The sequence below is a fragment of the Balaenoptera musculus genome, chromosome 5 (genome assembly GCF_009873245.2).
Source record: "Balaenoptera musculus isolate JJ_BM4_2016_0621 chromosome 5, mBalMus1.pri.v3, whole genome shotgun sequence".
NCBI classification, from domain to species: Eukaryota; Metazoa; Chordata; class Mammalia; order Artiodactyla; family Balaenopteridae; genus Balaenoptera; species Balaenoptera musculus.
Genome location: NC_045789.1, coordinates 126,188,630 through 126,210,709, shown reverse-complemented (window position 1 = coordinate 126,210,709; position 22,080 = coordinate 126,188,630). Strand labels below are relative to the sequence as shown.

The following is a 22,080-nucleotide window of genomic DNA, read 5'->3' as shown; positions in this document are numbered from 1 at the left end:
ATAGCATTATTCGTAATAGTCAAAAAGTAGAAACAATCTAAGTGTCCATCAGCTGATGAATGAATACATGTGGTATGCATCTGTAGGATACAATATTACTCAGCCATAAAAGGGAATGAAGTACTGATATATCCTACAACCTGGATGAACCTTGAAAACATGGTTAGTGAAAGAAGCCAGTCATTAAAGGACTACATATTGCATGACTGTGTTTATATGAAATGTCCAGAACATGCTTAGTGAAAGAAGCCAGTCACTAAAGGACTACATATTGTACCACTGTATTTATATGAAATGTCCAGAACAGGCAAGTCAATGAGACAAAAAGATTAGTGGGTGCCTAGAGCTGGCAGGGAGAGGGTTGGGAGGAAAATAAAGAGTTACTGCTAATGGGTACAGGGCTTCTTTTTGGAGTGATGAAAATGTTGTAAAATTGTGATAATGACTGCATAACTCTGTGAGTATATTAAAAACCTTTGATTGTACTTTTAAATGGGAGCATTGGATGGTATGTAAATTATATCTCAATAGATCTGTTGAATAACTAAAGGCAAACATACTGAATAAAATAAAAAATTTAGAAAAATGGGTTTCAGGTTTTATATTACTTGAGCAACTAGGATTTATAACTGAATCTTTATAGCCTTTGGAAAAAATCTATACAGCTAACCATCACAGATTAAGTTCTATTCAGGTTAGAAAAATCTGTCAAAGATGATAGTTTAGAGCTGTAGCCACATTCATCTGGGTGACTGGGGCAGGGTGTTTCTCCGTTCTCTTCTATCAGCAATCATTTTTTAATAAAATAATGACTCTTAATAATAGAGTCATTTACCCTTTAAAATTTTACTTCCAAAAATATTATTTTGCACAAAAAAAATGCTTTATGATATGCAGCAAAATGCTTAGAGTGGTTAATATTCAGATGCAGCATTATTGCTAATTTAAGTTTTCTTCATTTGTCCTATTCCGGTTTCTATTTTCTGAGATTACATGATTTTTAATGAGAAAAAAAAATTAATGAAAAACATCTTTTTTTCCTGCCAAAAAAATAATTTTATTCATTCTTTTAGAAATCTTCTATAGTGAATCACTGAAATGTATTTATTCTGGTTATATGCTTTCATAATACGAAATTAAAAACACCAGGTGTATTAAAAGCATGCATTACACAGCAAATGTATTAACTCAAAATATCAATCTCAAAAAGACACAACCACAGTATAACAAACCTTTGTTTTGGTTCCTGTATGATCAATTTCTTCTTCTGGAGTGTGTTCAGCATGACATTTTTGATGACCCTCTTCTTCCTGGTCAACCTGCATTTTATCCTGCAGAGAAAATATGTAATTGACAATATCTGTAGTCTTTTTCTTTCTTTCTTTTTTCTATTTGTTTGGTAATGAACAGCAGCTTAGAGCTCAAGCCTGTTTTCAAATGTGTGAACACAGTGAAGTAGAAGCTATTTTTGAGAGTAACTATAAATAATTAGATTAACAGGCAGTAAGTAAAATGAAAAGATCTATTTGATGCTATGTGAATAAATCTTGTTTCATTCACCTGTGGCCAAATAACTGCAAAATAAATGGAAAATTGTTCTCAAGTCAAATTCACAAACCAAGACTCACAAAAAAAGAGAACATTAAACTTGACATGAAAAATGTTTATAAAGAACTTAATGTGGGAAAATAAAGAGAAAAAGATACAAAATTTAAGTATTACACATAAATTCAATTATATTTTTTAAATGTAGGAAAATACTCAAATGAAATGTATCAAAACTGTCAAAGTAGATGTCTCTGAATTATTACAATGTAAACTTTTAATATTTTTTTTTAATGTCTAAAAGACAAATTTTCAACCCATAAGATTGCCAAGATGGACTCTCCACTTGGCAAACAATCACAAGTATTAAGTTTTTCTGGTCTTTTTTAATCTTACCCACCACCATCCTCCTAAAAAGGAGAAAGCTTGGAATTCAGGAATCAGGATAATTTAGGTCTTCATATACATATATATGGAGTTAAGTATACATATAATGTCCAGAAGGCTATCCTGAATAAATGCTTATTTGTGCCAAAGAGAAAAACAAGTTAGAAGATAATTTACACCACTGTTCTTTGTAGTTAAAAGGTCACCCCCCATCCTCCCTGCCCTACCACCTTCCAACTCTACAATTTCCCCAACCCTATGATGGAAAAGAGGTGGAAAATGTGTTATAGTGGTGAGTTGGGGTAAAGCAGAAAGACAAAAATACATTAATAACTCTATTTCATGTAATACTAAGAAAACAATGCTGCTAATTAAGGCCAAAATACTTTATCACTTAGCATTTTTATTTTATACTTATTGAAAGAGCTCTTCTATTGTGTATATATTCATATCTCTGAAAGAAATAAACCAAATAATATGGTTAAGGTATTTCTAAAACTACTTCACATTAAGAATCCAACTCTTCTGAATCACTTAATTCAGTTGTTGATGTTTGAATTATTCTACACAATATTGTTCTCTGTGCCATCAAGAGCATTAGTGACCCAGCCATTTGTTTAAAAATTGCTCCAGTATGGTCTCTAATGTTTTCTTATAAGCCACTGATACCTCTTCTACAAGTTTTTTTTTTTTTTTTTTTTCACCATGTGGCAGGCGGTATCTTAGTTCCCCAACCAGGGATTGAACCCGTGCCCCCTGCAGTGGAGTCTTAACCACTGGACTGCCAAAGGAAGTCCTCTATTCTACAAGTTTTATGATGCTTTTTTCTTTATCTTACCAGAAGGAGTCAATAGACTATTTTCGGACAACAACCAGGACTGATATTCCTTCCTTGAATGGTCCTTAAACAATCTGTTTAATGTCAAGGGGTTGCAATTGCTTACTCATGCCATTAGGAATAACAACCAAGTTCACACATGTACAGACAGATGATGAGAACTTCTCATGATTACTGCCATAGGCAACAGTGAATATAAGATATTATCATTTGCATGACTCATCCCGATTTCAGATATATTAAGTGGAAAACTGTACATCTTACAATTGATATGAGAATAACCTGTTAGTCTTTTAAAATAATTTTAAGAAGGTTCATAGGAATATTATCACTAGCGGGTAAGTTAATGGACGTGCCTCTAGACTTTGGCTTCTCCACGAGGGCTGAGACTGTCTTTCTATTGACTGCTATATCCAAACACACAATTTAGGTACTTCTAGTTATTTGCTGAATAAATGAAAAAGCACTTAAGAATAAAATCCAGAATAATTATCTAATCTGTCCCTTGACCTACCTTCTCAATTTCTTTTTGTTTTGTCACTCTCCCCTTTTCTATATTTTATATTATCAGCTACCTTAGTATCTGTAACAATAAAAAAGGGTATCCTGCCGTCAGGGCCTTTGTTATTCTCTCTGTCTGGATAACTACCTACCTGCTCCTTACTCTCAAACTGCCTTTTCATCTTTCAGGCTAGCTTTCCTTTTCCTTCCTCACAGGTGGCTTTCCTCATCACTTAATTTCCACTATGCATCCCCTGCTGTTAATTTCCTTTATATTTATATGGTATCTTGTTGCTTCTTGCCTATCCTTTTCCATTAGAATGTAAGTTACAGATGGGTGGGGACCTTCTTTATCTTGCTTAATACCACTGTATCCTCAGTGCCTAGAACAGTACCTGGTACATATAAGTAATCAGATATTTTGAATTAAAAAATAGATAAAAAGATAAACAACCCAAATTGTCAACAACTGGGAAATAAATTGTGGTACATTAGTACGATAAATAGTCTCTTTGATCCTTCACTGTGCCATGAAGCCTAAGTTGTAATACCTTCCTAATATGTCCAGATATTATTAAATACCTAGAAGAAAAGTGTCCATTTTCTGAGACATCCTTATACTGTATTGAAGAAAAGTTGGCAATCTATGTTATGGTTTTTCAGGAAAATCGAAGCCATCTTAATTTTTAATGAAAAAATGAGGCCCATAAAATAATCTCTCATAAATTGACTCTCATGCAAAGAAAGAAAAAAACAAAGAACTCCTACTGTTGCTCACTGATATATGTCTGGGTTTCATTGACCTCAGAGCCAGCAATGTCAGCAACTAGGGAACAGTAAAAAGAACCTTCAGCTATAAAGCTTCTGCTGTAAAGCTTAAAACAATTAGCTTCCAATTAGCTTCAAATACTTTGAATTTGTTCACATTTTGGGAGGGGGGAAGGGAGAGACTGCTCTATAATGGTATTTAAGCCTTAAGCTTTTAAACTTCTGGATACAGAATTAAAGAGAGAAGTCCTAGAGAGACCCATTATGCAATACAGTACACAGGATGTCTTCTGCACAGTAGGGTACTCAACATCACCCCTTATGTTAAAAGCAACGATAAGGAAATAACTTACGTTATTAGCAAGAATAAGGAAATAAACTACAATTTATTCAACACCTATCATATCAGCTAAGGTAGGGATTTAAAAGGAGATTAATATATGTGAATGTGCTCACGCACAATGCTAAGTATATGATCCATAACGTTAGTTACCTTTTTTTTGGCTCTTGATTATATAAATTATAAAAGAAATAATCAGGAACATCTCACTTAAGAAGAAGAAATACCTTATACGGAACACCAACTACCTGGGTTCTGGTAAGCCGAAAACACTCTTGTAAGCAAATCAATCTCTGAATGGCCAAAGCAGATGTTATAAATTCATACATTTTATTCACGAGTGAGTTTTTTAAGTCCACATTCAAGAGATCATCCGAAAGGACTGGCTAACTGGATTTCAAGCCCACAGACAAACAGAAGCAGCAAATAAGAAATGCTAGGAGAGGTAGAAAATGGGTGCCATACTCTCCTTGTTTTTAGTTCCCAGGATTCACTAACATGATACAGAGAAAACTAAAGGTCTAAAACATTACACAGAGACTTTGAAGAAAAACAGGTGAAGAAAGTGAAATAGCTTTAAAAGAACTCACTCTAAAAGGCACTGTTGGTGGGAATGTAAATTGATACAGCCACTATGGAGAACAATATGGAGGTTCCTTAAAAAGCTAAAAACAGAACTACCATACAACCCAGCAATCCCACTACTGGGCATATACCCTGAGAAAACCATCATTCAAAAAGAGTCATGTACCACAATGTTCATTGCAGCTCTATTTACAATAGCCAGGACATGGAAGCAACCTAAGTGTCCATCGACAGATGAATGGATAAAGAAGATGTGGCACATATATACAATGGAATATTACTCAGCCATAAAAAGAAATGAAATTGAGTTATCTATAGTGAGGTGGATGGACCTAGAGTCTGCCATACAGAGTGAAGTAAGTCAGAAAGAGGAAAACAAAGACCATATGCTAACACATATATATGGAATCTAAAAAAAAAAAAATGGTTCTGAAGAACCTAGGGGCAGGACAGGAATAAAGATGGGGCAGGACAGGAATAAAGATGCAGATGTAGAGAATGGACTTGAGCACATGGGGAGGGGGAAGGGTAAGCTGGGATGAAGTGAAAGAGTGGCATGGACTCATATACACTACCAAATGTAAAATAGATAGATAGTGGGAAGCAGCCGCATAGCACAGGGAGATCAGCTCGGTGCTTTGTGACCACCTAGAGGGGTGGGATAGGGAGGGTGGCAGGGAGACGCAAGAGGGAGGGGATATGGGGATATATGTATATGTATAGCTGATTCACTTTGTTATAAAGCAGAAACTAACACACCATTGTAAAGCAATTATACTCCAATAAAGATGTTAAAAACAAAGAAAATAAAAGGCATATAGAATGCTTTCAATTTAACAAAAAAATAAATCTTAAATGGATTAAACGTCTGCCATACATTATTGTGAACTACAATTAAGAAAATTAACTTTTCACCTATTACTCTTATGTTTATTTATGAAAAATTGACTGTATCTTCACTAACATATTAGGACAGTATTTCCTTCTCCTCAATTCAAGGAAGGGAGGATGTAATAGGAAAATAACACATGGGAAGAAGAATGAAAGAAAATGCCATGGTCCTTTAACGAAGTACTTTAAAGAGTAGTGGTAGAATTCTGATCAATCTGGAAAAAAAGATTTTATAGTAACTGTTAGTAAAAACAGACAAAAAGACAACTTTCACAAAAGGGAGAAACTGTCTTGAAATTTAAAATCTTAAAATCCATTCTTAACATGCAGAAATATATGAAAAGCCTAGGGTAGACCTCCAATTATGATTTGAAAAAAATCCAACAAAAGCCATTAAAATAACTTACAAATAGTATATATAAAAAGATGAAAACTTTATGTAATGGAATATAATAACTTTCTCCTAAGATTCCTTCATTCATAGTATGCCAAGAGTAAATACAATGTTAGAGTCATATAACTCTTTCATAAAGAAACTGTCAAAAATCTGTTTTAATGTTACTGAATGTACAGCACATTCTTCTGCTCAACTGCCACAGATATCTCCTAACTAAGCTCTGAAAATTTCTTTATTAAGCATGTATTCTCAATCTAAAAACACATATGTATACAGTTCAGAATTTATCATTCTGAATTGGATTTATCTGTAAGCTAAAAAGCTAGCTATAATAAATGTTTTTAATAGAAATAAAGAATTTAGGAAAGATGGCTCCAGACACACATATGCATATTTTCCATATAATGCTATGAAAAATACACAAGCCTCCGAAAAACATGTTACAATGTGAAAAGATGTAGAGCATTTAAAATAGAATTATTCTTTAATGATTGTATTTTTAAAAGTTTATATACTGATTCCTATAGCAGAACTTCAGAGCAAAACCTCAGATATTAATATTTTCAACTATTAAAAGTACCAGGTAGAATTAAGACACTGCATATATTAGAGGAACCTTTTTGAAACAGAATTTCTACATACCACATCATCCTTGCTTTCATTCTTAACAGAAGTTTCTGTCTCCATAGGAACATCACTGTGATCCCCTTCTATATTCTGCTTCTCAATTACTGATGCACTAGCCACACTGAAGATTCCATGGATGTTAATACGAACTTTAACCTTAACTTTGGAACTATCACCATCAGACTGTGGGAAAACATTCTGAATAGTGAAGCTCCCTTAAGGAAAAAAGAGCTTTGATCAGTACATGGGCCTCAGATTAACTCATTCAATTCATTCATTCAATAGTTTTACTATCATCTTTCAGATGCTGGCAAAAGAAAATCATAAATTATCATATGCTGATTAATTTCTGTGGGACATGCATTTCCCCCAGATCACCTTTTTAATATACTAATAAACCTGGTATAAACACTCAGACAGGTTAAGCAACCTGCCCAAAATCATCAACAATAGGAAAAAGGAGAGTTGGGATCTTAACCAAGGACAATCTGACTGAAGGCAATATCACTTTTAAGTTTTACAATGTTGCTACACTAAAACCAAAATACCAAAATTCAATTTCTGAGTTTGAAAACCAAATAGATATTACCTTTTTGCTATAAACTTTGCAAATCATAATCATCTTGGCAATTCATAAATAAAGCAATTTAAAAATTTTTCTGGATTTTTCCTATAGCAAAATTGGTAAGTTATCCAGTCACTACTACCTACTGAGGTCACATTAATTTTTCACTTTAAGAAATCTGATGTTTTATTTTTCAGAAAAAAAAGTCTCAAATATATAATGTTATCCATAGTAACAGAGACACTACCAGGCAGAAAAACTGTATATAAAAAATCTGGCTGACCTATGTTAGAGGTTGAATTGTGACCTCCCTCTGGCCCCAATTCATATGTTGAAGCCCTACTCTCCAGTAACCTCAGAAGATGACCTTATTTGGAGATAGGGTCTTTACAAGGTAATCAAGTTAAAGTGAAGTCATCAGGTGGGTTCTAATCCAATGACTTGGTGTCCTTATTTGGAGACAGATACATACACAAGGAGAACGTCATGTGAACATGAAGACAGCCATCTATGAACCAAGAACAAACGCCTGGAATGGATCCTTCCCTCACAGCCCTCAGAAGGAACCAGTCCTGCCAACAACTTAAGTTTGAACTTCTAGACTCCAGAACTGTGAGACGATAAATTTCTATTGTTGAAACCACCTAGTTTGTGGTACTTTGTTCCAGAAGCCCTCAAAAACTAATACCATTTTCAATAATTTACTTCTACTGCTTTAAATAATGTACATGAAAAATTAATATTGTCCCCTTTTTTAGTCTATCAATAGAAGTAGCACATACAGAAAATTTTTAAATTTAATATTCCTTCTCTTTTAAATGATGTAAATCATACTTTGTTTTATATCTTCTAAAAGATTACTCAGCTAAAATGGATATTATAGTCTCCTATTTCCACTTTCGTATTAATCCAGTGATTAACTGGATTCTAGTTGTTGCCAGTGAACATAAGTTTAAAATCAGAATATGTAGTCAGTCTGGCAGCACAATTTCAGTTTACTGATTAAAGAGTTCTTCCATTAAAAAATAACCCTCACCCAAACTTTTCAGGTCAATTACAGAGCATTTTAAATACGCATTTCAAAATGAATTAAAAAGATTCAAACTTGCTGTTATTCCAGAAATAAACTATGAGCACTAAAAAGTGCACGTTTAGAAAAAAGTATGATTATCTTTCTTTAAAAATCCAGTGCTGGCTTAGCTGAAATGTTACTTTGTTTCCTTGATTCAAATATTAACATATTTGTAAGAGGCTAAAATTTATGAAAAAACGTTTTGGAGTTCCCTTACCAATTCTTGGATCTGGATAAGGCACTTCATGTAAATTAGTATAAAATGCTTCTAGTTCAAATGGTTCTTTCTTGTGGAAAGTAATGACTTTTGAGAATGGGGCAGGATGGTTCTTACAGAATACTTCACATTCCCTAAAATGGAGCGGGAAAACAGTTAAAAACAAATAGAAAGTTGCCTATGAACCTAATTACAGAATCCATCTCATTTTTAATTCATGGTAAGCAGCAATTTTAAAGACCTCTGTGCACAAATGTTAAGAAAAAGAATTACTGGTTTTGCTATAAATAAACGTGCCTTTTGACAAGTTTAGGGCTCAAAGTTTTAGAACGTCTGACATAGTAACAGACAATTCTATCCTACTAAAATGAGAAAAATTATCTGAGAATAGGTATATTTTAAGGCAATATATAAGGATGTTTTTGCTCACATCTGAGGACCAAATTCTATCGATATTTTTGAAATTTGTGCAAAAATTTCAATTTCTTGGGGGTGCAGATGTACAGAACACAGAACAAAATCTTAAAAGCAACTTCAAAACCTAAATACAGGTTTATTTTATTATACAAACTATACTTCTGAAAAGCAGTCAAATATAATATTTGAAATACAGGTTTTATTTTGGTAGGAAAGTAAACAATTTATATCCTGGGCAGTTCATGGAAAAGGAAATGTTAATGTCAAAGCATGAAAAGACTTGCAGCTCACAACAGTCAGAAATGCAAATTTAATAATAAAGTACGATTTAAAAGTGCATGCTTTTATTTGGATATTCAAAGAAAATGACTGGATAGATATATACCCAGCTGTTAACAATAGTTAGTTACCTCAATAAAATGGGCTAAGGGAGTTGGGGTACGGCAAATGCAAGTTTTTAAGTTTTTATATTTCTATACTGTGATTTTTATTTGAAAATGAGAATGTTTTACTTTTATAATAAAATACTAATTAAAAAATATGCCATAATGGTTTACAGATTATATATCATTTTTATATTCTCCTTGTTTCTAAGATAGTATTCTAAAGTGTTTGACAAGTTTAAGAAGTATAAATTCCTCTAATTTAGAATAGTAGGTTCAATTGCTTATTTATGACAAGCTCTAACCAAGGCTTTAGAAGTAACTTACCCAGTCCCATCTTCAAAAGAGGTCTTCCATCTTAACGTGATTGAATAGGGAACAAGGTCTGTTATGGAAAATTCACGCACTTTAAATGCTGGTGAGAGAATCGCACACTGAAAATAAGATGTATACCATATTTAAATCAACAAACACCAAACATACCCTAGGTTGCCATGATTGAACTGCTTAATAAAGTTCTTATAATAAAATTGTTACATTTTAAAAATTTCTGGGTTTTTGGTAATAACTAGTTAAAATTTTAAAGTGTCAGAGCACTCTTTCTGTGACTTTACAAAAACTGATGTAAAAATGTGACTTTACAAAAACTGATGTAAAATATGTTTAAATCTCAAAAAAAGAATTTTAAATAGGAATAATTATAAGAATTCATAAAATAAATGCTTTTTCAGTATAATTACAGACATACTGTCCTATGATAGTTTACAAACAAATGGGACAGACACAACCCTTATATTTCAGGAATAATTTCAATTTAATTTTAGCTTATTGATAACTGGTTGGACAAGATAATATTAAAAAGTTCTTTGAGGCCTATCACCATATTTCTGGCAAAATATACATTCTAAAATTTAAAAAAAGACTAATAATCATACCTGTAATGCACATCCTCTTGCAACAGCTTCATCAGCATTTAATGTGGTACTTATGTCTTTAAGAAAGAATTTAGTGATTTGTTCCTTCACAGCAGGAATTCGTGTTGCTCCCCCTACAATTTCTATACTACTTATGTCTTCACGTTGTAAGTCTGGAAAAGGAAAGGTTTAATTGAGAAAAATAAGACAGCCTTTATAAAAATGCGAACAGTAGACCCCGGAAAGTACTTTTTTAAAAAAATGTATTTTTTTATTTGCTCAAAACAAGGTAAAATGGAAAGAAGATAAAAACAAATTTTGGAAAAAAGCAAAATTTAGTAGATATTAATTATCTGCTTATCAGGTACTGTACTTGGTCTAGATGATGAAGTGACCACAAGGACAGACAAACACCTCATGGACTTCAGAGTCCTTCAGTTTTAACTTCCACCTCACATATCGCCACAGAAGGTAATTTTAATTGATTACAAAAAACTTTTAACAAAAAGCAGTCATGTCCTCATTTCCACTTTCAATCAATCTTTAAAATCTTACATATAGACACCTTCAAATATAACTAGCATTAGTTTTATGATGTAAACAATATGAGTCAGAAGTTCTCATAAACTCTATTTCTAGTAGCCTTGCTCTTATGAATAAACAATGAGCTATAATCTCCTTCTCTAAAACAAGAAATACAAGTCTTCAAAAAGCACATGATTTTTTTATTGCTTTTACCATTGTCTACCCCATTCAAGTAACACCATGGTACAGTTTTGATGGTTAGTTCAGTAACTTCCACTTACTAGCTTGTTCCATTACTGCTTTTAACGGTGGGTCAACTCTGGCTAAGAGGGAAGCACATAATTGTTCAAACTGAGCCCTGTGGGAAAATGAAATAAAATTAATTATTTGGGGATATAAAAATTGAGCATATCTTCTAAAATAACAGAACGAAGAAAAATCAGACATGAACTAAACATAAAATAAGGAAACACTTTTCAAACTGAAAGCATGCATGGTACCTGTTCATTTTACTAGAAACATCAAGGTCATTCATGAAACACTCAATGTTCAGTGGAAGGTCTGATGCATTTGCACTCATTAGCTTCTTTAGTTTTTCACATTCCTGATGTAAGCGCAACAAGGCCCGAGAGTTTTCTTTTACATTTATCTTATATTTTGTCTTGAACTCATCACAAAAGTAGTCTACTAAAACCTCATCAAAGTTCCTGCCACCCAAATATGGATCAAAGGTAGTAGCCAAGACCTGTTTAATTGAAAAACCAGAACGGAATTTTCAGAAATATTAGATGTTTTCAGCACCCCCTCCGAAATACCTTTTAAAATTAAAATCAAAACCAAAGAACTTGACAAAAATCACAGGGGTGCCAAATTTGGAACCACTTATATTAATTATCACTTATATTTAGCCAACATATCTATCCACTCTGAATTATCTGCTTTAAGTTATAGATCTATATACCTACGTGAAAGAATAATTCTAATTCTGAAATAACCAAGTTACAATGACTAAAACTTCATTATCTTACAACCTATGGTTCTATAACACTGAAGAGATGGGCCAAAAACCAAGTTTAAGAGAGCAAGGAAAGGGTCCTAAGTATGTAACCAAAACCAAAACAGCCAAGAAGAGCCAATCCAGAGATTAAATCTAAAATATTGTAATTGGTCAACTTACAAATCAGGAGTTAGTGCCCCCATCCCGCATAAATATACAGAAGGAACAAAAAAGCACGCGAGGGAACAAAAAAGAAAACAAAAAAAATGAAGAGGAGAGACAAAAATTTAATATAATAAGCTTGTTGAGCAATAGGCCCCAGTTAGCAGTCGAGTGGAAAAGGAATAGACAAGTCACAGCACTTCAATGATATAGTTCTTGAAAACACAGGACCCAAGACATCTAGTCTCTCTCCCTGAGGTAGAGGGAAAAATAACTACTTATAACAGTCACGACTAAAAAAGTAGAATCCCACTGTTGGTGTGGTTCATCAGCTTTTTTTCACAAGGATGGGTGGTGGAATAGTGGTAAACATCACAGTAGGATGTGAGCACAGCCTGATTGGGATGTCATCCCAGATTAGCATGAAGAGTCCATGGACAGACTTTTCATGAGGTCCAGTATTACCCAAAATTAGATGTAAAATTGTGTAGGTATGTGACTAGTGCAAATGTGCGTCATTCTGAGTGAAGGGCCATAGCTTTTATCAAACTTCCAAAAGGGCCTGTGACCTAAAAAATTATAGCTCTATACTCTAAGGTATTCACTAAAAAGGAAGAAAGGAAAATGTTCTTTTTTAATAAAGTTAAAATTCAACACTAAATACCAAGGATTAAATCAATTTGCAAAAAACGATTCTGTATTCACTATGAGTCATTTCCCTTTAATTTTCTGATTACAAGGATGTTAATATAGTACTATAAACGGCAAGATGAGAGGCTCTAAAAGGTACTGGATAACCCAAAGCATTTACTCTTCTGAGCTAATCTATACGTGTGTGTAATGGGGGGAGAGAGAGAATGTGTGTTAAGTCTGGGTAAGATAATCAATGTAGAAATGAATACAAAACCAAACAAAGGCTGTAAGAAGATAAGCATATATAGGTAAATAATACCACACTGTAGAAAATTTTGATTAGGACTCCAGGATAGAAAGGTTTCTACAGACAATGGGAATCATTTTAGAAATGTTTCCTATGTACATTTATAAATATGTAATTTATGCTGATAGGTGACTGAACACCTCAACAATAATAAAAATAGCTAACACATAATATCTGCTATATGGCATTCCAAGCATCTTATAATCATTGACTCATTTTATCCTCAAAAGTTCTATGAGGTACTTACTGATAATATTCTCAGGTGAGGAACCTGAGATTTGGGGAGGTTAAGTAACTTGCTCAAGGTCACAGTTTTTAAGTGGCAGAGCCAGGATTTAAACCCAAGCATTAGGGTTCTCTATATAGTCTCATATGCTCTTAGACATTAAAATTAAATATAGCAAATCATTTATTTACTTACTTTAAGTTTTCCTTTGTTAAAAGCACAAACTGAGATCTGGTAGGCAGAATGTCCCATATCAATAAATATTACATTTCTTGGTTTCTCATCTAACGGAGGAAGATCCTGTTTATAAATTCCATATGCCAGCGCAACTATGTAAGAACAAAGAATTAGGTTAATTCCAGCTTAGCAATCACTTGGAAAACAATAGGTAAGTCATGTTGATACTACATTTTAACACACAGTAGAGTAATACAAATTATTAGTTTCAAAATAAATTCACTTTTCATAAATTGGTTAATGTTTTTTTCTCTACCCATCTATAACCCTATAATATTAATGACTCTTATAGCCAATGAAAGACATGTTTAAACTCTGCCATAATGTTGTGCTCCAAAATGACAAGCTTATATCAGTACATAATAGAGTTAAAAAAATAAATGCTTTGTATTAATTAGAAAAAAAAAAACTATAATAATATTTTTCTGACAGTGATTTTCAAATTGCAAACTGCTTACCTGCAGTAGTTTCATTCATTAGCCTTAAACAATTTAAGCCTGCAACCTGGGCTGCAGCCATCACAGATCTTCTCTCAGCATCAGTGAAAAAGCTCGGAATCTGGTATTGCAAAACAATAATTAAGTGTTATTAGTTCAATGTAATAGATTTTACTTAAACATTTCATCAATTGAAAAATGAACTTATGTACAGCTTAAGGCAAAGAGTGGTGTTCTAATTAAATAAATGAGGAAAAAAATACTAGTTTTTTTTTTTTTAAGGTTGGCAATTTCCACATCATAAAGTTTTGACCTAAAGTATGAACACAAATTTAAAGCAATTAGTAAAATAGAATTAATACTGTAGGATTTCAAAAATATGTTAAATTCTTCTCATGTTGGTCTGGTCTATAAAAATACTTATTTGTTAATCTTTAATAATGAAACGTTAAAAACCCAAGAGTCTATTAAAATGAGATTGGTTAAATATGTTATATCCACATAATGGAATCCTACATAGATGTTAGAATCAGATCGATCTGAATTGTCATGGAATAGTATCTTTATTATATTAAAAAAAGGGGGCATATACAGCATGATTTCATTTTTGTGTATGTATGTACTACTAGAAGAATATATTCCCAAATGTTTACAATGGTTGTATTTCAAAGGGAGGGGGAACTATATTGCAGGGGACTTATGATGAGCATGTGTTTCTTTATAAGTCATGAAAAAACATTAAATATATTTCTATTAAAAAATAAACTCTTAATTTAAAACTAATAATTAAGATTACATATACTTATTATTGTCAAACTAAGAAGCACTTCCATTTGGTCTACAGACAAATTTCTAAAAAGCTAATTAAGTATATCCATGTACAAAACTTGGGGCTCTTCCAATTTTAAGTAAGTAGTCTCCTCCAATCTTAGTGCTTTTTGAATTTAGAAATTTCATTTAATAGATAATAACACAAAAGAACTTGAATTTTGTTAAGTTTGTATATCCTGATTTTGGTATTATCCTTCAGACAAAAACCTAAATTATAAGGTATGGTTCACTTAATTTTCACTAAGCACTTATGTACCAGTACTTTTCTAGCCATTAGGGATATGACAGTGCATAGAGCAGAAAATACCTCCCTTTGTCAGCTCACATGGGTCTACTGCACTGAGTACAAAGTTAATAATGCCCAAGAAGTTCACAATGCCATGTTCTGATACTAATTTCTGACATGAAAGTAAAATCAAGTATGGCTAAATAAATAGGGATGGATTTGAATTTAAGATACATTTTTAAAATGTGCACCATTCTGACATATACTTTCAAGTGGCAGTATAATGGAAGAGTTATGACCACAAGTTATTTAACTTCTCTGTGTCTCAATTTTTTCATCTGTGAAATTGAGGTTAATAATATCCTACCTACAGAGTGGTTCTGAGGATTAAATGGGTTAATACACGTTAAATGCCTTTAATAGGGCCTGGACAATGGTAAACTCCATCATTTACTATTACAAAATGACTGGAAAACAAAATACTCAGCTAATATTTTTCTCTCATTTAAAAATTCTATATACACCTGACAGGGACTTCCCTGGTGGCGCAGTGGTTAAGACTCCATGTTCCCAATGCAGGGGGCCCAAGTTCGATTCCTGGTCAAGGCTAGATTCCACATGCATGCCGGAACTAAGGAGCCCGCCGGCCGCAACTAAGACCCAGCACAACCAAATAAATAAATATTTTAAAAATAAATAAATACACCTGACAAATTTTAATTACTAAATTCACTGAAGAGTTCATAATACGATTCTATTCTTCTGATGACATGAGACTCCTGAACTTACGTAGTCAAGTTTAACAGTACTAAGAATATATTCACATTTAGGTGACAACATGTAACTTAAAAACTAGTTATCAAAAAAAAAAAAAAAACAAAAACTAGTTATCAATATATAATGGGATCTCAAGAGATAAGACAGGGGGTAAAAGATTAAATGTTTTGTTAAGAATCTTTAAAAGACAGATCTTTTCTTTCTGAAAAGTACTGCATGATCTCACCTATATGTGGAATCTAAAAAAGTCTAATTCATAGGATAGAGTAGAATGGTGGTTAACAGGGGCAGGGAGTAGGGGAAATGGGGAGACAGTGGCCAAAGGGTACAAAATTTCAGTTATGTAGAATGAATAAGTTCTAGAAATCTAATGTACAGCATGGTGACTACACTTAACAATACTGTATTATATACTGGAAATGTGCTAAGAAAGTAGATCTCAGGTATTCTCACCACACAAACACAAAAAAAAGTAACCGCAGGAGATGGATATGTTAATTTGCTTGACTGTAGTGATCATTTCACTATGTATATCAAAGCGTCATGTTGTTCATCTTATATACAAACAATTTTTATCTTAAAGGCTCAAGTGGATTTTGAGGGGCAATAAATGTGTTTATTATACTGACTGTGATGATGATGGTTTCACGGGTGTATGAGTATGTCAAAACTTCTGCAAGTATACACGTTAAATACATCTAATTTATCATTTTAAAAAAAGGATCTTTTATTTCTGATACGGAATATACAGAATCTCAAATTCCCAACTGGGCATTTTCAACCTTTGACATAAATGTTAATAAGGTCGGTCCCTAGAGGTGGGACGTTAAGTGCTACCTGGAAAGATTCTTAGGGATAAGTGGCAGGTACAGCAGCCACCAACTAATCACATACATTAGTTTTTAAGATTCACTGATTATCACAGTTAACTTTAAGGGAAACTCAATCCTGAACTTTATCAAATAAAATAATTTTTTAACATAAAAGTAAAAATGGATTTAGGTTATTTACTGGATAAGGGCAGAAGGAATAAAGGGAAGAAAAATATTCCAATACAACATTAATACACTGGAAAATATGATTCAAGAGTGTTCATTACTGAGGTAAAACTTACTGAAATCACACAGTCAGCCACTGGTTTCTTCAAAGCATTTTCTGAAGTCTCTTTAAGCTTAGCCAACAGCATTCCAGTAACTTGCTCGATTGCAAAAGGTCTCTCTTCTTCTAGGTATCGCACCTAAAGCCAAAAGTGGAGATACTTATCAAGAGTCATTTATTCATCTAGTATTTTATGAGCACCTACCTTATACATGATCGATACACAACCGTGAAAAAGGCAAAGTCCTTGCTCAATGAAGTTATATACCAAAAGGATTGCTCTAGTATCATTATGTCTCATCTCTGAAGTTCCAGTGCCTTACACGTAGTATTACAACCAAACAAATTATCTTCAAGAGTGTCTTTACATGCTCCAGATCCCCATCTCCCACAAAAGCAAGTTTTATCATTCACTACCCTTATAAACAAATAAGGGGAAAAAGATCAAATAATCTTTCTTTTGGAAGTTAGAACTCTTCTTGGGTTTAAAATGAAAACTTTAGTAATACAGTTTTGTGAAAAGGAAATGAGAACACAGCCAAAAGAAAAAATTCCTTATTTAAAAAAAAAGAAATTTAATATATATTACTGTATATAGATGTATACATGGAATTTTAAAATTATTTTTTAAAATAACCACTTCATCTCATACACAGGTTTAAGACTAGGTTGAATTTAAGCACATAAAATGAAACTTTACAGTGCTTCTTGACCAAGGAATCCTGTGCTTTATTCAAGTAATCAAACCCTTTCATAATGACAACCACAATATTTATAAGCAATACAAAGTCACCTTAAAACCCATACAATAACTACATCTAATTTACAGAAGAAAAGGCTATGTCTTTTACCTTTGTACCGCAATGGAGTGAATACACTAAACTTTGGTAGAGCTTTAAAGAACTTCTCAAGCAGCACAATGCATGTTTGTATGTAAGTGTATAAGTATGTATAAATAATTATATAAAATTTACTTTGAAACAGACTTAAAATTGATAGCCATTTGTTTACAAATCAATTTACAAGTAAGTTCAAAACCAAGCATTATATGAAATTACTGTCTTTAAACACGGAAAGAAATCAAGCACACTGAAACAAGGGAAAATGAATCAAGTACCCAGGTGTCTTAGTCTGATTATAGGAGGCACAACAATACAGTATTTTTAAAAATAATATAAAAGTTAGATGAAATAAACATCAAAGTTTATTCAAACAAATGTCAGAAAAAATAAGTGGATAAAATGCTTGAGAAGTTGAATGCTAAAGATCTTCAGTCTTCAAAAGATGAAGAAACTTAGTTTGACACAGGACTGATTAACGTTTTCAAAGCCTCTTCAACTAGCTTACATGCACTCACTATGACTGTATAAAAATTGTATCACTTAAAAATTAGGTTTTGGCTTTCTGTAAAAATAATTTATTGTGTTTTTATCAAACTACTCACAAAGCATAATTTTTAATTTTCTTTTGAAAGAATAAAAGCAAAAGAATTTAAGTAGTTTAGAATAAAACTGCTCCACAGAGTCATTAACCAGAAGTTATCATATCTAAAGGACATGTGAATATTATTCTTTATCTCATTTATTGCTATCATGACCCATCCAGCTTCCTAGTCAGCAACTCCTGATCCACAAATTTCACCTCCTGATCCACAAATTGCACAATTTTTCAACTTGTCTTTAATCTCTCATGGTGTCTTCTTTGAACTACTGTAAGTCTCATGTCTCCTTACTACAACTCATCATCCATCCTGTAGTCAGAACCCTCTTCTAAACATGGAAATATATATCAAGTTTAAAATCAGCTATTAAAATTTTTAACTTTGAGATATAATTCATATCACATAAAGTTTATCCTTCTGAAGTATATAATTCAGTGGTTTTTAGTCTATTCAAAGCTGTACACTGATTACCACTAACTGTAGTACATTTTCATCACCCTAAAAAGAGTGACCCATTAGCAGTAGTAGTAGTAGATTCACCCATTCCCCCTTACCCTTAACTCCTAGCAACCACTCATCTGTTTTCCATGTCTATTGATTCGCCTGATTCTGGATAGCCAAAAAAATGGAATCATACAATATGTGGCCTTTTATATCTGCCTTTTTTCCAGTTAGCATGTTTTCAAGGTTCATCCATGTTGTAGCATGTATCAGTACTTCACTCCTTTTTATGGCCAAATAATATATTCCATTGAATAGCTATACCACATTTTGTTTATCCACTCATCAGCTGATGGACGCTTGGGTTGTTTCCACTTTCTGGCTATTATAAATACTGCTATTATGAACATTAGTGTACAAATTTTTGTGTGCACATATGGTTCAATTCTCTTGTGTATATACCTAAGAGTAGAATTGCTGAGCCATATAATAACTCTGTGGTTTGGGGTATTCTGTTAGTTTTTGTTAACCAATCTATAACTTTCTGTCTCAGGATATAGAAGTAAAAATCCAGAATCCATCTCTTACTTGGAAGAAGAGTTTGCTTTAATACTTCTATAATATGTTATAAGATTCTTCTAAATCTGAGAAAACTCATTATAGAAATTAACATACTTTTGGGGCCTATTTTTCTAAATCACATATGCTTCTGCCTTTATTCCTTAAAAGTGGTTCACCTCTAAAAGTTCTCCAAATAATAATCCTTTTTTCTTGACAATAAAAGTATTTGGATTAAAAAGATTATTATTCTAAATCAGATTTTTTTTTTTGCATTCACTAAAGCATATTACGAAAACTGCCTGTATTTTTGGTATATAGGTACTGCATCCAGAGGAAAGGAGTTAAATTAAAAATTTTTTAAATATTTAAAAACAGGCAATATTATCATATTTGGTTTCTTTAATTTGAACATATGTTTGCATTCTGGGAATATAAGCTTACCTTAACTCCTGCACTTCCATTAGGCATCTTCTGCAGCTCATAGGGAAGCCTGATCCTTTCCGTCTGCACAACAGGATCATCAAATGATCGCCCATGAAGCTTTTTGAAACCATGAATTGTATTTCTTACATTCGTGACTATCTGTTGGCAGTAAACACTTTTATTTATCAATTACTTAATTAATGCAAAATAAACACTATGCTAATACTTGAGAATCACCAAGTCTCCTTATCCTATATATTCAAGTTCAGAATCACACACAATCATTCATTCTTCTGGTTTCTAATTGATAGAAAAATTACACTATTGCCCCTCCAACTCTGCTCCTACCTTAGGAATGTTAGATTCAAAAAAGAAAAAAAACTTTAAAACTTTTTAAAAAGAACAAAACTGTAAAACTTTTCAAATAATACAATGAAAATCTAACTACAACTCATTTCTGGTTTTCTTCAACACTTTTGGGCTAATAAATTAGTATCTTTGATTTCTTTCTTTCCACTTTCATTCGTGTTTTTATTTAAACTATGTTTTTTATTGCCATGTTTTTCTTTTACTCTCAATATCTTATTCTTTGTGTTACTATGTTGCTTCCACTGCTGAAAACTGCTCCTAGGCTAGTAAATTAAAACTCCTTCCATGTAACATGATGCTAAGTTAAAGTGTCTTAATTTGTAAATAGCTTGTATTTTGGCAAAGTAATTTTTTTCTTTAACTAGAACATGTAGTTCAAACTATAGAATATTATTGAGATCCAGTTGTTGCCCTCTTAGTGATCTTTAAAGCCAAGTAGATCTTGATCTTCAATTATGAGATGAAAACTACTGGGATGCTGAATTACCATGTTGATCTCTTTAGCTTTTTTGGAGAAGTAACTTATAGTTTGCTTTCTTCAGAGAGTCTGAGGTCTATGATACACTTAGAACATCAGCCAGGGGACTTCCCTGGTGGTCTAGTGGTTAAAGAATCCGCCTTCCAATGCAGGGGACACGAGTTCGATCCCTGGTCAGGAAACTAAGATCCCACATGCCGCGGGGCAACTAAGCCTACACGCCACAAAACTGTTGACTTGCGCGCCTCAATGAGAGAGCCCATGTGCCGCAAACTACAGAGCCCAGACGCTCTGGAGCCAGAGAGCCCAGGCGCCACAACTAGAGAGAGAAAGCCGGCATGCCACAACTAGAGAGAAGCCCGCAAGCTGCAACTAGAGAGAAGCCCGAGCACCGCAACGAAAAGATCCCGCATGTCTCATCGAAGATCCTGTGTGCCGCAACTAAGACCCAACGCAGCCCAAAAAAATAAGGAAAATTAAAAAGAAAAAAAAAAAAGAAGAAGAGGAGGAAGATCAGCCAGAATACGAGATGTAAACTTTAGTGAAGGGGTCCTTTTAGCACAAACAACATTTGTTTATGTGTAATATGAAAATGGAAAAGAAAAAACACATTCATACACAGGCCAACTGTAAGACAATCTTGATAAAAAAAATCTTAAGCAAAAGTTCGTGGATAAATGAGTCAATTGAATAATTGAGTACAAAAAGTCATGAGGAAAAACGCCCCATTAAACAGACTTATTCTGTAATAAAGAAGACCCAGGTATATATTAAAATGTAAGAAATAATTGTTAAGGGTTTTGGTTCATGGTAATAAAGTCCAAGGAAAATGAACCTATAGCATGGAATGTTAAAAGTGAATGTTTTATGGGCTTCCCTGGTGGCGCAGTGGTTGAGAATCTGCCTGCCAATGCAGGGGACATGGGTTCGAGCCCTGGTCTGGGAAGATCCCACATGCCGCGGAGCAACTAGGCCCGTGAGCCACATTTACTGAGCCTGCGCGTCTGGAGCCTGTGCTCCGCAACAAGAGAGGGCGCGATAGTGAGAGGCCCAGGCACCGCGATGAAGACTGGCCCCCGCTTGCAGCAGCTAGAGAAAGCCCTGGCACAGAAACGAAGACCCAACACAGCCATAAGTAAAAGAAAAATTAAAAAAAAAAAAAAGTGACTGTTTTATGTAAACGGATTTCAGAAGCCTAGAAATATAAATACTTAAACAGATTCCATGTAAAGTAGTAGTAAAATAGTAGCCACAGAGGATTACTCTGGATATTAATTTCTCCATTTTTTCCCACCTTCTTTTACAAACACATCATTCACTTGTTGTAGAAGTATATATTCTAGATAGGAGGATATCCCTCATAGAAAGTGACCATACAAGGAAAAACTGACGCCATTTGGTAGCATACTCTGACTTCACAACTAAGATTTTTTAAAAATAAAATTCAAGAAATATTTTACAACC

The 22,080-nt window shown here is 33.3% G+C and overlaps 1 protein-coding gene across 2 annotated transcripts in view; it reads right to left on the bottom strand.

Moving 5' to 3' along the window:
- The window catches only part of HSPA4L (heat shock protein family A (Hsp70) member 4 like), a 50,043-nt gene that overhangs the window by 15,019 nt on the left and 12,944 nt on the right, over positions 1–22,080 (bottom strand). For both annotated transcript variants that reach the window (XM_036852582.1, XM_036852581.1), the window contains exons 4-14: positions 19,788–19,928; positions 16,920–17,042; positions 13,993–14,092; positions 13,493–13,626; positions 11,473–11,717; positions 11,254–11,330; positions 10,469–10,620; positions 9,861–9,967; positions 8,734–8,867; positions 6,895–7,094; positions 1,233–1,331 (exon numbers count right to left, since the gene is read on the bottom strand). In XM_036852582.1, coding sequence (XP_036708477.1) covers positions 1,233–1,331; positions 6,895–7,094; positions 8,734–8,867; positions 9,861–9,967; positions 10,469–10,620; positions 11,254–11,330; positions 11,473–11,717; positions 13,493–13,626; positions 13,993–14,092; positions 16,920–17,042; positions 19,788–19,928 — 1,512 coding nt within the window. The remainder of the gene's footprint in view (positions 1–1,232; positions 1,332–6,894; positions 7,095–8,733; positions 8,868–9,860; positions 9,968–10,468; positions 10,621–11,253; positions 11,331–11,472; positions 11,718–13,492; positions 13,627–13,992; positions 14,093–16,919; positions 17,043–19,787; positions 19,929–22,080) is intronic.